Here is a 17,449-nt window from a genome sequence, read left to right as displayed (position 1 = left end):
AAGAACAGTTCCTCTTTCAAAACTATATAGAAAGTGTAAGGATCACAGTTTACTCTTATCTGAGGATGTTAGGATGCTGTGTTTCATTTTGCTGTTTAATTGCCTTTGGGCACATACACTGCATTGGAAAATGCTACTGTAGATATCATTTGTGTTCCTCTTCTACTGCTGGGTCTGAGTTACAATAAAATGTAAGCGGCAACTTTTCGATTTGGGGGATTGGATTTACTTCTTCTCTATAGTTACTTGTGTAACAGTATAGAATGATTGTTAAATGTAACAGTTTTAACTCTGTACATACAGAGAATCAGTAAGTGGGAGTATTAGCAGGTATTGGTAGAGAACTGAAGGAAAAGACAAAACTTAGTGTGAGTAGAGTCTGTAACAATTTCCACTGCCTGACACTTGGTCCTAGGAACTAAAGATCAAAAAAACTACCTGGAATTAAAGGCTCGTGCTTAAGAGTCAGGAAGAGGCAGGAGATTGGTCACTTTTTAGATGGATATTAGCACACTTTAGCTATGGGTAACAGGCAGACAGTAGTATTAACATCCAGTATTGAAGATCCTGTGATGTGGTTAAATATTGCTCGGGTTTTTTCTTTGAGCTCAGGTTTGCTTATCTACCTCCACCTTGACTGATGGAATGAAGATGATAGATAAGCTTGATTTAGTCTCTGCTGTTAGTTCCTGATGAAACAGACATTTTGGCTTAACATAAGTAAGTATTAATAACTTTTTATTAAAAGCTGGATTCAGAAGACAAGAAATAGGAATATGAAACTTTTGAGTAAATAATTTTTTGTCCAGTCATCTTATATTGTCTGTACAAACTTCCTCCAGAACTTCAGCACTCTAGTATTAAATATAATTATTGAAAAACACTTAAAATCAGGATAATTGTTAGTAACTCTATGTAATTACTTTCTCCCTGGGTTAATATTTAACTAACACAGAGTTAAGACATCTGTGAAAGCCTAGTTTAGATCAGCTTTGTTGTATTACAGCACAAGAGAGATGAATAAATGGAGTAACATTTTATTGATCAGAAACAATACTTCTCTCAGCAATTAAAATGCATGATTCATATAAACAAGGTGAAAATAAAGAACAACCAAAAAAATAACTTCACATTTTTTCCATTTTGTTCTTAGTGTAAGCAATAAATACAATGCCATAGCTTCCATTAATCTTATTTACATTGTACAATATGTGGATGTTGCCTGATTGCCAGCCCAAATGTTTCTTGACATCAAAAGGAGTACATTTTGCAGCATTTCTATAGCCAAATACTCTTGTAGATCACCACCATGAAAAACTGCATAACATAAATGTCAATGTTAAACACCTAACTGAGGGACCCTGCAATGCAGCCATTTATTAATTGAAGACAGTAGCATTAAAAATAGACATTTTCTCTCATTGAATCATAACATGCTGGTGTTACAGATAACAAATATAAGAAAACTATTGCTGTAGCCCCTTTAGATTGATACAATAAATCCTCACTAAATAAAAAAAAAATTAAGAAACAGCAAATAACAACAGGTAATAAACAAATAATAATCTGCATGTTCAAAGGAATCTCACAGCCCCACCAAAAGAGAGTTTACTTCCATCCCAGAGAATACAGATATGGACTACAACATTCTGTAAAGTAGAAGAGAGCCATGAGAAATTAGCATAAGGATTTGATTTTAACTTATGGTGACAGAAAAACATTTCAAGAAGCAGACCCTTCTCTTAGCTATGTAGGAACTGAAAAAAGGTGAGGTAGGAAGACAAAATAAGGAATTGGTATTTTCCTATGCAAATTAGAAATCAGATTATCTAACTTCAGCAGGAAAGGGGAAATACAGCTCTGCTATACCATGTGACCCTTCACAGCCACAAAGATTTTCTTGCACATCCAGCTGGATGTGTTTATTTCCAAAGTGAAGATGGGGGGGGGGCCGGGGGGGGAGTGTGTGTGTGTGTGTGTGTGTGTGTGTGTGTGCCTAGAAGCAAGCTGTGATTGTCCACCTAGAAGTAGGATAATTTCTGTATAAAAACCATTTTCCCTCCTAAATTACCATTACAGGTTTCTCTAATAGAGGACAGAGAGCAATTAGAAATATATATTTGGTATTAAATGACAAAATCTATAGTTTGTTAAATTAGAACTGCCTCTCTGAGAAGGAAGCCTAATTAAAGTCTAAACCAACAGCTCTGTGTTAATTACAACAACAACCCACCAGGTACCATGAAATAATAGTCTAATAATATGCCATAAAGGACTTACAGCACACTAAAATGGACAGACACCTGTCGGGGCTTTGAGTCTCAGTGGTACCTGTAGATTCTGCAAAGGGAACTCAAGACAGATTTATAGCAGCTGATGATCTGGTCCCACAAATGTAAAGCTGCTGCAGCAGAGCAGGGATTTTCTGCACCACTGATATTTTCAGAACATTGCACAAATTTTAAGTAACACTATACAGATCAGCAAGCAGAGCTGTAAGCAACCTCTACTCATGTTGTAGCAGACATTGTTTCTGTCATTCTTACAATTTAAGAGACTGTGACATCTGATTGCCAGATCTCACACTACTCTACACTACACAATTCAAGAGATTCTTCAAATCATTCCAATCAACTGACCAGACAGCATTGCAGACGAGGAGAAATCTTTATTTGTGCATCCTAGCTGAGATTCTATATTGTGAAACTAAATCATTAATAAAAGACCTTCTATGTTCAAACTCCAGACATAAGAACTGTAAAAAACTATAGGAAGGTTCAAGTGGCATGAACTTGCCACATCCTCCTAATGTTTTTTTTTTCTAAATACAAAGCATTTAAAGCCTTTTGAAGTCACAAAGTAATAAACACCATGACAGCAAATTACCTAGACACTAATGAAGCTTAGAGAAAAGCTACTGACAAAAATGTTTACATGTCAAAGTCAAGGTGTTTTGTACACAATAATTCTGTATGCAAAATTATTTAAAACTGAAGTGGTCTCAGAAAGAACTGTCTTCCAGTTTTTTTGACTGGCCTACATGCACCAGATCTATGTTCATTAGCAAAACAGTCTGAGTTCCAGCATCTACTTTTTCTTCTACTTAATTTTGTTTTTTCCCCACTTCAAGTAGACTTATCTGCAATGAAAGGTATAAAAATTTTTCTTACATTTGTAATTTTCAGTGAACTCACCTCGTTTCATGCCCTCATTCTTGAGCATTTTTGTCATTTCACTTAACAAAACTACTCTTTCTTTAAAGGGTAAAGATTTAACAAAAACATAAATTTTTAAAAGGACACATTTTCTCAAGACCTTCCTGACAACCTCCTAGTTTTCAGTGCGACCTTTATGCAGCAGCAGAACCAAAGAAACAATATATTAAGTACTGTTCTTAGCTAACTAACTGAGACATTCAGAATCAACCAATCCAAAATAATACTGAAATTCTCAATCCATAAAGTTTTGAACCTTTATAATAAAAAGTTTATACTGGATTTTCCAAATAATGAGAATTACTAACATTAGTTTGCTTGATTAGTCTGAGTCTCACACACTGACTTTAAAGGTAGCAGATCATGTGCACTGTGTTCAGTCTTCCATGCTTATCTCAGACACCAAAACCAGCCACAAAATTAACCAAAACTTTGCCCCAAGAATAGGAATAAGTTATCAAGCATATGGCCAGGGAAATACTTAAAAGTAAAACCAGAATAATGCTACAAAAAATTCTGTACATGATCTCCAGTTGAGTAAAGTCCTTAAGTACACAGTGAAGTTCCACCCGCTGCAGGTACTACGAGTGTCTGGAGGGACTTAGAGTGACTCAGGTTACTCCTTTTCTCTCTGGCAGTGAGGCCTCATCAATCTTGACTTTGTTAAATCCAGAAGAAACTTCCATACACTTCAGGAGAAGGAGACGCTTCTGAAAATCCTGAAATAGCTTAAATAAAATTGCTGAAATCTTGGTGCAAGGTATTACACTGCAGATTAGAAGTACATCAAGACTCATGCTGGAAGTGGGGTCTCTGTGCTTGATGTAAAAGAGTGGGGGGAAAAAAAAACCCAACTGGCCAAACCAAAGCATCAATCTCTTTAACCAAAACAGCAGTATCTGTCTTTGAATCTGTTATCTCAGACTACCTGTCAGGCTTTTTTGACAGCCAAACAAATGCTGAACCAAAAAAAGAACCTGGAAAACTTCTTGTTATTATTGCACCTACTTAAACCATTTTGCTTTGTTCTATTTTAGGTTGAATTAAGACAACAGAGTATTGTATTTACACTCTAAAATTCTATAGGCAAATGAAGTGGCTTCAACACAGCACACTCTTATACAAACTTCCAAGAAAATAAGAAATCCTTCATTGATTCCCTTTGTACAAAAATTTGCCAACTTTGTCTACACAGTAGAAACTGAAGAGGCAAAGTTTGTATCCTTATATAAATGCACATATATATATATAGATATATATGTACAGCTGTCCATACTGTATAGATACACAGAAACACAAACATATCTATATATGCATGTGTGTGCATATATATACACACACACACACACATATGTATGAGAAACGTGTTGGTTTAGTTTGCATCATTCAGGAGCATAACATATCCCAAGTCAGGTAACATCTTCTGGCCATGAAGTCACTGAATCAGCTGTGGATTCCCGTGGGCACAGGCCAGCTTGGGCAGCCCATCAGCCATAGAGCTTCTCAGTCTTTAGCACCATGCTGTCCATGTCGTGGTAGCCCTTGCCGTTCAGGTGCTCGCTGGTGCAGTCGTGGCTGTAGCCGTAGCCCTGCACGTCGCTGATGGTGGACACGGTGTAGGAGGCTGTGCGCATGGCGTCCGAGTGGCTGAAGCTGTGTTCAAACTGGATCTTGTACTGGTTCCAGTGCCTTCGCAGAACAGCCTGCACCTGTGCCCCGAGACAAAACAAATGCACATAAACACTGGGGGACAGCTCAGGGGACTTTGTTCTTTGATGCGTGAAGGACACAGTAAAGGCGTCTCAGCAAATTAGGCAGTAAGGCTCCAAAATTCTGGACAAGGAGGGTACCTACATACATGCCATTTAGTCCTTGAGATGTTCTGAATTATTCACAACTTAGGTAAGCATTATTTTTCAGCAAATTTGGTGTGAAGTAACAGCATTTCACAATTGTAGCATACTAGCTGCCTGGAAAAGGCTCAGGTTACAGAAGGAACAGCAGCCACACAATTTTCTGCTTCCTCCCCTGTGAACTGCAGTCCAGTGTAGACAGATCAGAAATAGAGGTGAAAAAGGTAATTTCTGTTCACCGTTATTTTCAGAAGGCCACATCCTCAGCAGCTGTGAATTCATTTACTCTCAACAAACCATAATTTACATTTGCTATGATTTTGGCACATGCCAGTCTTTCCCGATTTCTGACCATACCTTAAGCAAATGACTAGCAGGACAATTTCCTGAACACCACATTTCTACCAGAGTTAAAAATAAAGCTGATAAAATAGCTGAAGGCCCTGTTGGTTTACATGTCTCCACCAAAAGGATGTGATGTTTGTCATGGCCTTCCTCTCCTCCAATATGGTTAAACACCTGTGCACATTGGAATGATGAAGTGTCACATTCATGAAATTCACACGGAATTAAGTCTTTCAGGGGAGAGGCCAAGTGGGGAATGCTAAGAATGGTAATAGCACCTGTTGTTGCTTTTTCCAGACATTTTCCTATGTTAAAAAAACTGCCCACAGATCATGAATATTTAATTTCCTTTTCAGCCAAACTTTGTGCAGAAAGCACTCCTGCATTGACTAACCAGTGAATAGTGACTGCCCCAAGTTAACTGTTTATATTGTGGGTAAATATTTTTAGGATTTTCCATGTCTTCAGGGTTTCTTTTATGTTTGCTTTACATTTCCCTCACACAATGGCTCCTTTTGTCTAATTTTACTCTGGCTTTAATAATGAAAAATAAAAATAAATACAAGAAAAGGGATGTAGTTTTTAGACTTCCTGCAGTCTGGTATCAGAAACCTCTGTTTAAAGGAGAACTTCATATTTCTCAAATCTTTAACAAGGAAATATCAGAGTAAGGAAAAAAGTATCAACCAATTAACATAAGAAATTAGCATTTTAGAGCAAAGGAAGTGCTCTCTTACTGCTCATAAAAACTTTCAAATCTACTCTAACCATCTAAACAAATCTTCAAACACTGAGAAATCAAATACCTTAATACTTTTGAGTTTCAGCTCTTACTGCTTTTCATATCAAAATTCTGAATTTTGTCAGAGTCTAAAGGCAGAGTTCTTGTTTCAGCATGGGAAGGTTTTGATTAATTAATATATGCATTGCATAGAACCTTAGAATAGAACCAATACAGAACCTTAAATCTTCGCACAGGTTGAATCCATCTCCTGTAACCTATCATAAAGCCAAGACAAGAAGCATATTCAAAATTCCAACTTTTCCAAGAGGAAAGCTTGGAATTTAGTTTGGAATCAATCAATCTGTGTTCATCACTAAGCTATGTTCTATTTGTTCTCCTTTCACAGTCAGTTACTTCAATAAGGTCAGAGTTTGAACATAGACACACATGCAAAAAATTACACATTGAGCAATTTTCACTTTAGACAAGACAGGCTGGAGGTGGGGAATATGCAAGCAACTGGAGCTAAATGACTTAGCAAGGTCAAAGAAGTCTCTTGGCAGAGCTGGGAGATAAACTAGGCTTGCCAAATTGCACATAGCCTTACGCACTCCAGGCCTCTCCCACACATCTCCTGGTTCCTTCAGTAACAATTGTTCATCTTATGTTCACTTGTTAATAACATTTGTTAACTAGTCCTAAAGGATACACTAAGGATTCCATAGCTCCTGAGAGCCACAAGCATCTCTGCAAGACAAGTGCCTCAGGGCTACTGCCAGGGAAAAGAAGTCCAGCTGCTCCATGCCAGGGACAGAGAGCTATAAAAAGTGTTTCCTGTAAAGGGAAACAGCATTTCCTCTCTGCTGCCCCAGTGCCCATCACGCTCTCTTCTTCATGCATTTCTAACTGAGCCATGTATTCCTGGCGTTCTTCCCAAAGCCTCTCCGTTACTGCTGAATCAGGACTTCACCTCCTTCCTGCTCTATGGCTGCTCTTGTAGGGTGTTATCTCCTTTCATCTATTATGACTTTCAGTCTTCTCTAACCTTCCAATCATTTATAGAAGAAAATGGGAAAAATCAATTACACTCTTTAACAATATATGTGTCTACCCACAAAGTGAGAGTAGAATGTTTATCACTTTCTCCTCCGCTTTGACCAGTGGCATGGAACATAAATTCAGCTCAGGAGGGGCAGAACTTTGTGACTTTTTTACAAGAAAGAATATTAAGGAAAGCATTTAATGAAAAATATTGAAGTAACAGAATTATATTTCTCAGTCATTAACAGAGATGCTGGTTCCAGCTCAAAGAGTCTTTCTTTCTTTCTCACCTTATAACTTAATAATGGCTGGATTTGATGAGTTTGCAGGAAGGACTCCTTCCAGGCCTATAACATTAGTAGCTTGATGTTGAATATCGGACAAATTAAACAGCTCAGTAACCAACTAGGAGAAAAAAACCCCCAAACCAAACACAACACAGCCTCATCTATCCCATCTATTATTAAACAGACTATATAACCTTGCAAACCTGAGACTCTCATCTTCATGGCAACATTTCTGTAGAGCAGCGAAATGAAAGAAAAAAGCAAACAAAGCCCACAAGGCTTACACAGATCACGTAGGTCATTATAACACCTGCTATTAAAAGTTCAACGGGAATCTTCCTAGTGATTTATCAGAGAGCTGGGACAAGCTTCTCCTCTGACCACAGCCTGTATCACCCCAAAAGCCACGCCAAGCCATCTGAAGCTGGAAAATGCATCTTACTCTGTGGGATGCTGGCCCACAAGCAGAATGTGAGTGTCCTTGGGGAAACCCTGCCACAGAAGATCCAAGCTGAAGGGCTTGCACATACAGCCTGTCTGGAAGAGGTTTGTGATGAACAGCTGCAGTGCCTGTTAAGAACTGGATTTGACAGGCCATCCCTGGCTGCTCTGCTCAGCAAGCTGGAGATAGATGTTCCTTGGCTAAAGTCAGCAGGACATACCAGCTATTTTTCTTATATTTCTTAATTTATCTTCACTGAAGTTCTATCCTAGCAGATCACTTTTGTTCACTTTTTGGCCAGAAGTGTCTGCTTGAACAGATTTGGCTCCTGATATTTGGTGCAGAATACACTAAAATGTACAGTAACAGTTGGGAGAGGCTAAGACTTAGAAAGAAATTAGTGCTTTTAGCATTTTTTAATTGCTAATACCCCACTGGGAGTCTCTGCCCCACTGTCACTCCAGGTGTCAATTCCAATGTCAGCATCACCTTTAAACCAGAGAGTCAGTGCAGCCAAGTGCTGCCACCAGTCCCTGGTGCTGCTCCTTCCGTAGTCTCTCAGGAGGTGTTGCTGTGAAGGGGATGAGAAGCAGCCCCTGTGCGGCCCAGCATCCCCACGTGCTGGGCCAGAATCTTTTAGGAACCAAAGAAACACATTTCTTCTGTGCTGACATTTTTCCCTACCTACATTCCCCCCTGGATTTCCTTACTGGTACAGTTGTTTATAAAGCACTAAGTCCCTTCTTGAACAAGGTATACTGAAAATAATTTTAAAAAAGCAAATAGTGGTCATTGAAGTACTGAACCCAAAAGTGGTTTAAAAAGCATAAATTTCCATTCTCTAGAGAGCAAATACAGACACGTATGTTTAATTAAGTCAAGGTCTATGGGCTAAAAATTGAATTCCTAAATTAATAAATGCTAAAATGCCTAAGTCCACCTTTCAACATTATTCTGCCAGAAGATATTCAAGCAGTGATTCACTTATTAGCATTTGTAGGAGTTGTGGAAGAGCTCATCTTTTACCACTGATGAGCCCATGGTGAATTTAGGGGATGACTCAGGTTTGGTTTTTCTTACACAGCAGAAGAAGATATGTTAAAAAATATTTGAGTTTGTAACAATGAAATATTAACAGATGCAGGAATATATTTAAAAATCAATCTTAATTTAAAATTAAGAACAGCCTTGGAAGAGGCACAAGATTGAAGATGGAACTGAGCAGCGGACAATGTTGTTTCATAAAAAACTGCAGAAATTTCAAGGTTTTCCACCCCTCCTCCCTCATTTTCCACTGGAGCAGAACAGACTTTGATTTTTTCCCAAATACCTGTTTTTATAAGGCCTTCTGAACTGTACTATGGCATTCTGAAGGCATTCTGAGCATTCTGCTCTGTAGAAGGGAAAGAGTGTATGAAATGTCAATGCAGAGTGTGGGCAAGTGATCACATCCAATGCAGAACACTTAACAATGTTCAGCTTTGAAGCAAATGTACAAGCAGGGACTTGAACATGCATCTCCTTCATGGTAAATTCAGTTCAAGGCCCCTGTCCCAGGCCCACTGACCTCTGAGAAAGCCTATTTTCATCTCCTCTGCTCCTTGGCAAAAAATCAGTGAGACTTTTACATTTGGGTGGTGGGACACACAACAAAGACACAAAACCCTTCAAAGCCCATGGTAGTTTCATTGCAATTCTGTCAGCTTTGGACTTGGGAAGAGAAGGAAGGACAATCTATGAATCAATTCTAGCATTAGCCAAATATTTACCTGTAGGTAAAAATTACTGTCCAGTAACACTACAGAAACACACTGACACAATTTTATAACATCTGATAACCAACCCTATTATGGTTACTCCCACATTTCTGCTGACAGCCTATAATGTAACCATACTAAAGGTAGAACAAATGAACAAACAGATGCATAGGAATAAGTATAGCATTGTAACTGTTCCTCTGCCAAAAGTGTTGGAAAATTACCAGTTAGTTCTTCAGTGGGGGTAGTTATGTTTGTTTGTTTTGGGGTTGCTGAGATATTTTTTGCAAGCAAAAGCAACAGTAACAACTTTATATATATTTTTTTAGCCTTCCTACTACTTTGATCTCTGAAACCAAGCCTCTGGAAGTGTACTGTCTACAGCCTGGGGCAAGAGTTTCTGTATGAAAGTCACTCTGTGCATGCCAGGGACCTTGATCTATCCAAGATAACAGCAAAGCTTGTTAGCTTCAACAGGATCAATACCATCTATTACTGAAACCTGGCACAATCCTCTAATGTTAGAATAAGGTTTGTCCTTGGAATTGGCTGATCATGGCATCTTACACATGCACTTCTAACCAGCACAAGCTCCTGACCCGAGCGCACCAAGCTGTTAAGGTCTGACTGTTGGAATGGTACTTTTCACTTGTGCTAAAAAACACTTTTCCAAACCTCAGCCTAAAATTTTCCCAGAGACCGTCATAAAACAATCCCAGACTCATAGAATAATTTTGGTTGGAAGGGACCTTACAGACCATCTAATTCCAGCCCCTTGCCATGGGATACAGCCATACCCCAGCCCAGCAACATGTCTGCAGTGTGTCTTGTTCCTGCTACAGAAGGACCGAACGATGATTCTCCAGGATAACATCCTCTAAAGTTTCCAACACAGACAAATAAACCTTCTGGGTGTTGAATTGCACTTCAGTGTTATGATATTTATTGGGACTTTATATCAAAATGACAACTGTCTTCAATTTCTTATATAATCAAGACAAATGTAGGTTGCTTAGCACCCAAGAATCAGTCTTAACACACTTAATGGTGCCACGAATGATGGCACAGTCCTTTCCAAGCTCTGCTCTTGGCATCCTGATGCTCTGTTTTCTTTTTTTGATTTAGACAAATTTAGACATAAAACCAAAAAAAAAAAGTTAAAAATTACCACCTCCTTAATTGCTGAAACAAAAACATAGAAAAATTATTATAAATATAGTAAAAATTATTACTCTACCTCGCCATTAAAGAAGCAGAAAATTGTAGCCACCAGTAGACCCTGTAAAATAAAAATAAAGATTCTGCTTTAATTCATGTGGATATGGGCTATTTCAGGTGTGAGATAATTAAAGGTTTCTGATAAAATTCAGATGTAGATAGCAGAGAAAATGCAGGACAAATATAAACATGATGAATTATTTCTAAAAATGGATCACTAAAACTATGGGGCCAGCTTTCTGCCATGTTGTTTCTTTCCTTTGAAAATCTGAAGGCAATTAAATGAAAATTCAGCATAGTGAGAAAGTCAAAGCCGTGTATAAAACTACTGGAGGAAGATCTTTAAAAACTGAAATAACACAATCATTTCTCTTTTATTTGATTGCCATGCCAACTGCTCTGTAGCTCAGGTGAGCAAGGCCTGCCTGCTGCTTCCCACCTGGTAATGCATGAGGATGTGCATCACATAGTCATACACCTCCTCAGCGATCCGGCCCTCTGGTCGCCATGGGAACAGCACAAACTCGATGCCAAGGAGTGGGACAAGAATCAGGGTGGCTCTCACTGCTTTCATGTACAGGTTGGATTCAGCCTTGTGGGTGTCTTTCAGCTTGGTTATGAGAACACGAACGATATTCAGCAGGAAGAAAAGGTTCACCTGTTGGAAAAGGAAATGACACTGGGAAGGAGGTCTGAAAAATAATCCCACACGCTGATTTGTGAGACTGAAAACCAGACAACAGAAACTTACACTGCTTGGCTAGCATTGTGATTGTAAAAGAAATATCAATTAAACCTCTTTGAAAACACCTTTAAGTAACTGAGATGTGGCTCTAACTTCCAGTATCCACATACACTCCTCAAACTCTCTTAACAAGTGTGCATCCAGGTACCTGCCAGTGGTAACAACCCACTTTCTCTCTGCGGTCAGTAACAGTGCATTGGTGAAGGATTGGTTCTTCTCAGATTGGTCAAGAGAGAGGATGATGCTTTTCCCTCCTTGTATTTAAATACGGTTCTTCAAAAAGCTACTTTTTATTTTTCAAACATGAATTTGGTAAATTTATAGAGAAAAAAAATCAGAATAAAAAAAGACAGGCAAAATACTGCTACAAGGAACTGTATATTCCTCTAGATAAACAGTGGATTTGGCATTCTCACAGTCACCAATTGTTGGATCTTTTATTCTTTCAGCAGAGCTGCCAATGGGGCAAGCACTGAAATGATGCTCTATGTCATTCCCTTGCACTACTGAATTTGATTATTTCCATAGTTACTAAGGCTTTTCTTGTTAGGAATGGTTTGTCTCTGTTCCTTCAGTTTGACCAGAAAAAAAATCCCAAACTGGCATTGTGAGCAAGCACAAAACTGATACATACAGAGATATGAGGACGGATATACACACACACATATCCCCGACAGCCCAAGGATGAGTAACCAGAGCAACAGCTGGTTAGGGATGATCCCATCCCACCTGTGTCTCCTGTGCAGCCCCTGGTGGAAGCTGCAGGTAGATGAGATCCTGAGAGCTCAGCCAGTCCATCCCCTCATCCAAGGGCACAGAGACAGGACAAAGGTGCTCTGGGGACCCGCTACGGAAGGGAGAGACACAGGGTCTGCTCCTATCTCAGCTTCCAGAGGATTTTCTGCCCTTGCCAACAACTAGAGACAAAAGAGGGGGTGGGGGAAGAAGCTGGAAGAGAGACAGACAACTCCCTTCTAAAACACCTCGGAATTCCTGGTGTAGGAGGAGGCTCTGTCTTGCTGTAGGACAAGTGCAAGCAGGGAAGGCATTTCAGAGCACGTCTGTCACGATGCCTCCACAGCTCTGGCAGAATTCTTTCTGTCAGTTCAGGCTTTCAGAATAAATAGCTGTGTGCTATTATAGCAACATGGCCCTTGACAGATATGGGATATTATTTATATTCTGCTTACATGCTATTTAAATCATTCTAACAGGAAGTTGTTTTACATAGGAAACTACTGCATGAATTTCTCCTGGAAGCCTCCAGCTACCTTTAAGCTTTGTTTAAACAGCCAAGGTCTTCTGGTTCTTTCTCAAGTGATTTATTTAGATTTTATGTAGCCCACAATCCCCATCCAGCTTCCTATAGTACATGTAGACAATGAGTCCTTCCTCTATTTCTAAATTTAATCCTTCTCAATCTACTTGTTCAACATTAGCATGTCTCAAACATTGAGTTTTCTGCCCTCTCATGTTTTGGTAGCATGGCCAATTCCTATAACACTGTTCTTAAGCACTAACTGAAGATGAAAGTTGCAGCAGCCAGGCATAAATAGCAGCACCCAATGAGCCGGTTTTTTTACAACATGCACGGAATTTTTTCTATTTGTTTCACTTACCCACCAAAACCAAAATGCACAAAATTAAACATGCAAAGAGTTTGCAAATAGCTAAAAGGGCAAACAGAATGCTGGAGGAGGCAAAGCAAAGGGCACAGTTGAGTAGAACAGGATGAATGCCAGTAGAAGTATGTAGCACCAATTTTTGATGAAAATATCTTCTGTCAGAAAATAAGAGCGAGATCGGGATGAACTGAATTTTTAATTAAAGTGATGAAAACTGGTCCTGGTTTTAAGCAAGGTGCTGAGTAGATTTTTACATTTAAGCAAAAGTAGGGCAGTGGAACTCCTTGCATGCACATTATCATCAAATTGAGTGTGATGGTTTGGAAAAGCCCAAAGGAGCTCTGTTGTGCTATCTGCACTATGAACACAGAGTGAAATAGCAACAGCCCCACAGTGACCTGAAAATTGAACAGGGCAACTGAGCAAAAATGGAAACAAAGGCAGAGAAGGCAATCCAAGACAAAAAAAATGTGTTGGTGCCTATACTGGAAACTCAGGAGCATTTAAGTTCTGGCTTGAAAGTGTCAGTGAACTGAAGCCGAGTTTCTAAGTCAATGGGTGCTGCAGTTTTTGAATTAAACTCTCATCATGTCCCTGATATTTCTACTTTTCTCTATGCTGAGTTTGCACTAAGCACTATAGTAATCCTTGTACTTTTAAATTCTCTTTCAGTTCTTCCTTAGGATGATATAAACAGACCATTCTCACTCAAAGCACTCAGATATTCTTAGATACAAGTTGGTAGCCATTGCTTGGCTTTTAATGCAGTTGTGCAGCTCTGTATCATCTGCTTGGGCACAACATGGGTGTGTGCTCATGAAGACAGGTCTTATAGCTGGCCTGAGGACATTCCCAAGGCCAGGCGTAGGAGGGCTGAGCATTCAACTTCTAAACTCCTAAGCCTGGCACTAAGGCCGGCTTAAAGTCATTAAATACAAGGACATGAAAGACAAAGCTGGGAGCACCTGAAGTTCCTTCTAGCACACCTTCACTTGGAACTTGCATCTGTACCAGTCTGTCAGACTACAACACCAATACATAACATTATTACGGGGAGAAAGGAACATCCCTGTAGCATTACTGATATAAACAATGGCATAGTTAGATAACTCAGTGGCACCCATACCAACAAAACCACAAGAGCACTGGCACATCTGAAGTCTACACAGAAATCACTACTGCTTTCACTAACATGCAATCCAATTCCTTTACCTTCTCCCCTCAATTTTGATCAATATTTGTCTAGCATGAAAACCAACATCACCCTCTACTGTCTCATTCCCACTCTTTTTATTTAATTGTGATTGCTTAGGCAGACAGTTGTAATTTAATGGTCAGTCGAAGACAATTCCAATCAAAGTGCAACCTATGTCTGCTCCTGTTTCTTTGGCAGGGATCTGACCACAGTTATGTAACAACAGGGACCATAAAAGCAGCATTGTTGTTAACTTCTTGTAATTGTAGGATTTTCAGTGATGTACAAGAGTTAAACTTCCATTGGCTTCTGCCAATTCTCCCTGGCACCCACTTGACAGTCCCCCTTCATGTTCTTTGAGATCTGCTCCTGCAAATAGAAACAGTGTCTTCCCCCTCATTATCTAATTTGCAGTTTAATATTGTTGCTTAAATGTCTACTGAAGCAGGTCATGCTTAGTAAAGTGTGGAAATTATATCTGGCAAGCAAGCTGCTTAAGCAAATGAGGGTTCTGTTCACAAAGCCTAAACACATGCATTTAATCGAACATCTTTAGCCCTGCCTTGTCTTTTCTGAATTGAAATACTACATTTTTTGGTTCCAGGAAGGAAAGCAACTCCTTTAAAGTACTTTCATATCACAGGCAAGATGTGCAGTTTAATCTGTTATTCCTGCATGATTTTCAAATAAATTTACTGAAAAATACCAGAGAAACACCTTCAGTTGGCTTATGAAAAATATAGGAATATCAGAGATGAACAAAGTTGCAAATTGCAAAGACTCTGCCCAAACCAACCCCACAGAGATGATTATTATGCCTCCAGTAAAATCAAAGAACATTCTGAGTGTTGCCTTGAATAGAAACAAGACTTGATCATTTGGAATGGCTCCAGTGCATTTGAATCCCACAGGAGTCTGGCCACTTGCAGTGTGATTTTGTGGAGGCCACTGCTTAGAAGGAGAAAATGACCTTACATCCCAAAATGAGGTCACTTCATGGAAGATAGTACAGTCTTATAGCTTTTGCACAAATTTTTACAATGCTATTTAAAGCAAATTCTAATACGAATTATCGTTCAGCTTTGAAAAGCTTTACTTAAAGTGATAGAACTGTGAAGAGACCCCCTAACAATGGAAGTAACAACCCACAAAAAGCCCCCTCTATACCTCTCTGTCAAAACAGGGGTTTCATCTTCTGTGTAAAGCAGAGAGAATAAAAATTGAAAGGATTTAGAATTGGGTTTAACTTTACAGATTAGAGCACAGCAGATCCTTACATGAACAGATACGGCAGACGTGACTGACAGGACGGGAGATTACCAGTAATAATTCACACCCCAAGGGTCATAGCTCTCAATAATTTCATGGGCATTGCTCTGGCTGCCCACACAGAGGGGCTCAGATGCATCATGGTATCATCACAGTCTTCAAAACTTAAGTTCATTAGTTAATTTCACTGAGAATGAAAAAGGAGTCACAAGAATCCCATGATTTATACAATGGTCTTCTGAGAGAATTCTCTATGCATGGAATGCCCTCCACAGGTAGGAGGAGGTTAACAGAAAAAGAAACTCTTGTAGATCAGGACCCAAAATTATTTCCATGAAGTTACTTAAGGTTTTCATTCTTAATCAACTGCCTTGTGTGAACTGAAAGGCCAGGAGAAAAGTCAGCAGACATGGACCCACCAGTTTGGCCAGAGCAGCTCAAAGTTTCTGTTACAATAAAACAAATAACTGTCATACGCAGTCAGGGGCTAATCATATATAGAATGCCTCTATGCTAATTATGTAGATAATTGTTTAAGTAGATATCTATTTCTATTTAGCAACAATCTACTGACTGAATTTCATAGGTTAAATCCAGTCCCAGTGCAACTGACATACCACATTGATTTTTATGCAGTAATGTTTTCAGTTACTCACCTAGAATTGCATTTAGCAGTGAACACTGAATAGAGCTGGCATTACCTTGGGGTGTCAGACAGAACACTGTGCTCTAAGAGTTCATGAGAACTCCAGAAACAGAGGAGCTGCAACACCCCAGTGGCCAAAGCAGACAGTGCTAAATTAGTATCAGAACAGGAGCAGTCACAGGTACTGGCAGAACCATTTGCACTGGTTCTATCCCAAGGGCTTGCTCTAGTTTCTTTCCATCCCATATTCCCACCCACAGTCAGTCCTGGCATCCAAATCCCCTCTCCCTGCACCTCAGAAAGTCTGGTGGCTGTTTGGCCACAGCACAGCGACACAATGCGGCTTCTAGCATGGTACACCTGGCAATTAGTCTGGGCATGAGAGGCATTCTCAGCTAAAGGAAGGATTTGAAATTCCCCTCCAGTACTCCAGGTAAGGTTTAGCCCTTCCTCATCACCAGCATTTTAATGGAGTGATAATCAACATTGCAAACCCTGAGTTTCTCAAAGGAGCAGAGGCAGAGATCCTTAGTAAGGCCAAAGCTTCTTGTACCTGGTGTGTCTGAGGCACCTGCTGGGTTAAGCAGCAGACTCACAAGTGACAGTGACCTCCAAATCTTAGCTTAAGGCTCTTACCTTTATAAGTCCATCAAGAGCAGACAGAAAACAAACAAGAAAACAAAATATTATCTGAAAAATGCTTACCAGGAGAGCAGCACAAATAGGGCCATGGATGATATAAAGCAGATGAGTATCAGAGCTGATCCAACAGCTAGAGAAAACAAATAGGAAAAGGTAAAAACAAGGCATTTATTACCTTTGGTTATTTTTAACCTTAAAGAAAATATAAAAGTTTTGCAAAGCAAGCTGAAATGCTACCTACTTGTCATTATAATATAAACTTCTTGCAACAGCATGTATGCAGGCAGGGATCAGTGGAAAACCTGTGAAGAAAACAGTATTTTCTTCATTAGTAAACCTGGTTAATACCTAAGTAAACTTGCAAATCTTGCAGGACTCTTCTGTATTTTCACCTCAACCAAACTATATACCTGCAGAGCAAATGAACTAACACAGACCAATTTAA

General features: G+C 39.4%; 1 protein-coding gene across 1 annotated transcript in view; it reads right to left on the bottom strand.

The window, feature by feature from the left end:
* Positions 1-1,021: 1,021 nt before the first annotated feature.
* Positions 1,022-17,449, bottom strand: part of CALCRL (calcitonin receptor like receptor) — a 63,863-nt gene continuing 47,435 nt past the window's right edge. Inside the window, exons 9-13 of the mRNA XM_042040375.1 lie at positions 17,246-17,306; positions 17,068-17,134; positions 11,322-11,540; positions 10,902-10,943; positions 1,022-4,924 (exon numbers count right to left, since the gene is read on the bottom strand). Of these exons, the coding sequence (XP_041896309.1) occupies positions 4,703-4,924; positions 10,902-10,943; positions 11,322-11,540; positions 17,068-17,134; positions 17,246-17,306 (611 nt within the window). The 3' untranslated portion in view covers positions 1,022-4,702. The remainder of the gene's footprint in view (positions 4,925-10,901; positions 10,944-11,321; positions 11,541-17,067; positions 17,135-17,245; positions 17,307-17,449) is intronic.

Source organism: Corvus kubaryi, unplaced genomic scaffold (genome assembly GCF_017639235.1).
Source record: "Corvus kubaryi isolate FWS band 111438036 unplaced genomic scaffold, C.kubaryi_AGA036_p1.0 37396, whole genome shotgun sequence".
In the NCBI taxonomy this organism is placed as follows: Eukaryota; Metazoa; Chordata; class Aves; order Passeriformes; family Corvidae; genus Corvus; species Corvus kubaryi.
The sequence above is the reverse complement of the archived record's forward strand: the minus strand, read 5'-3'. Positions and strand labels throughout refer to the sequence as shown.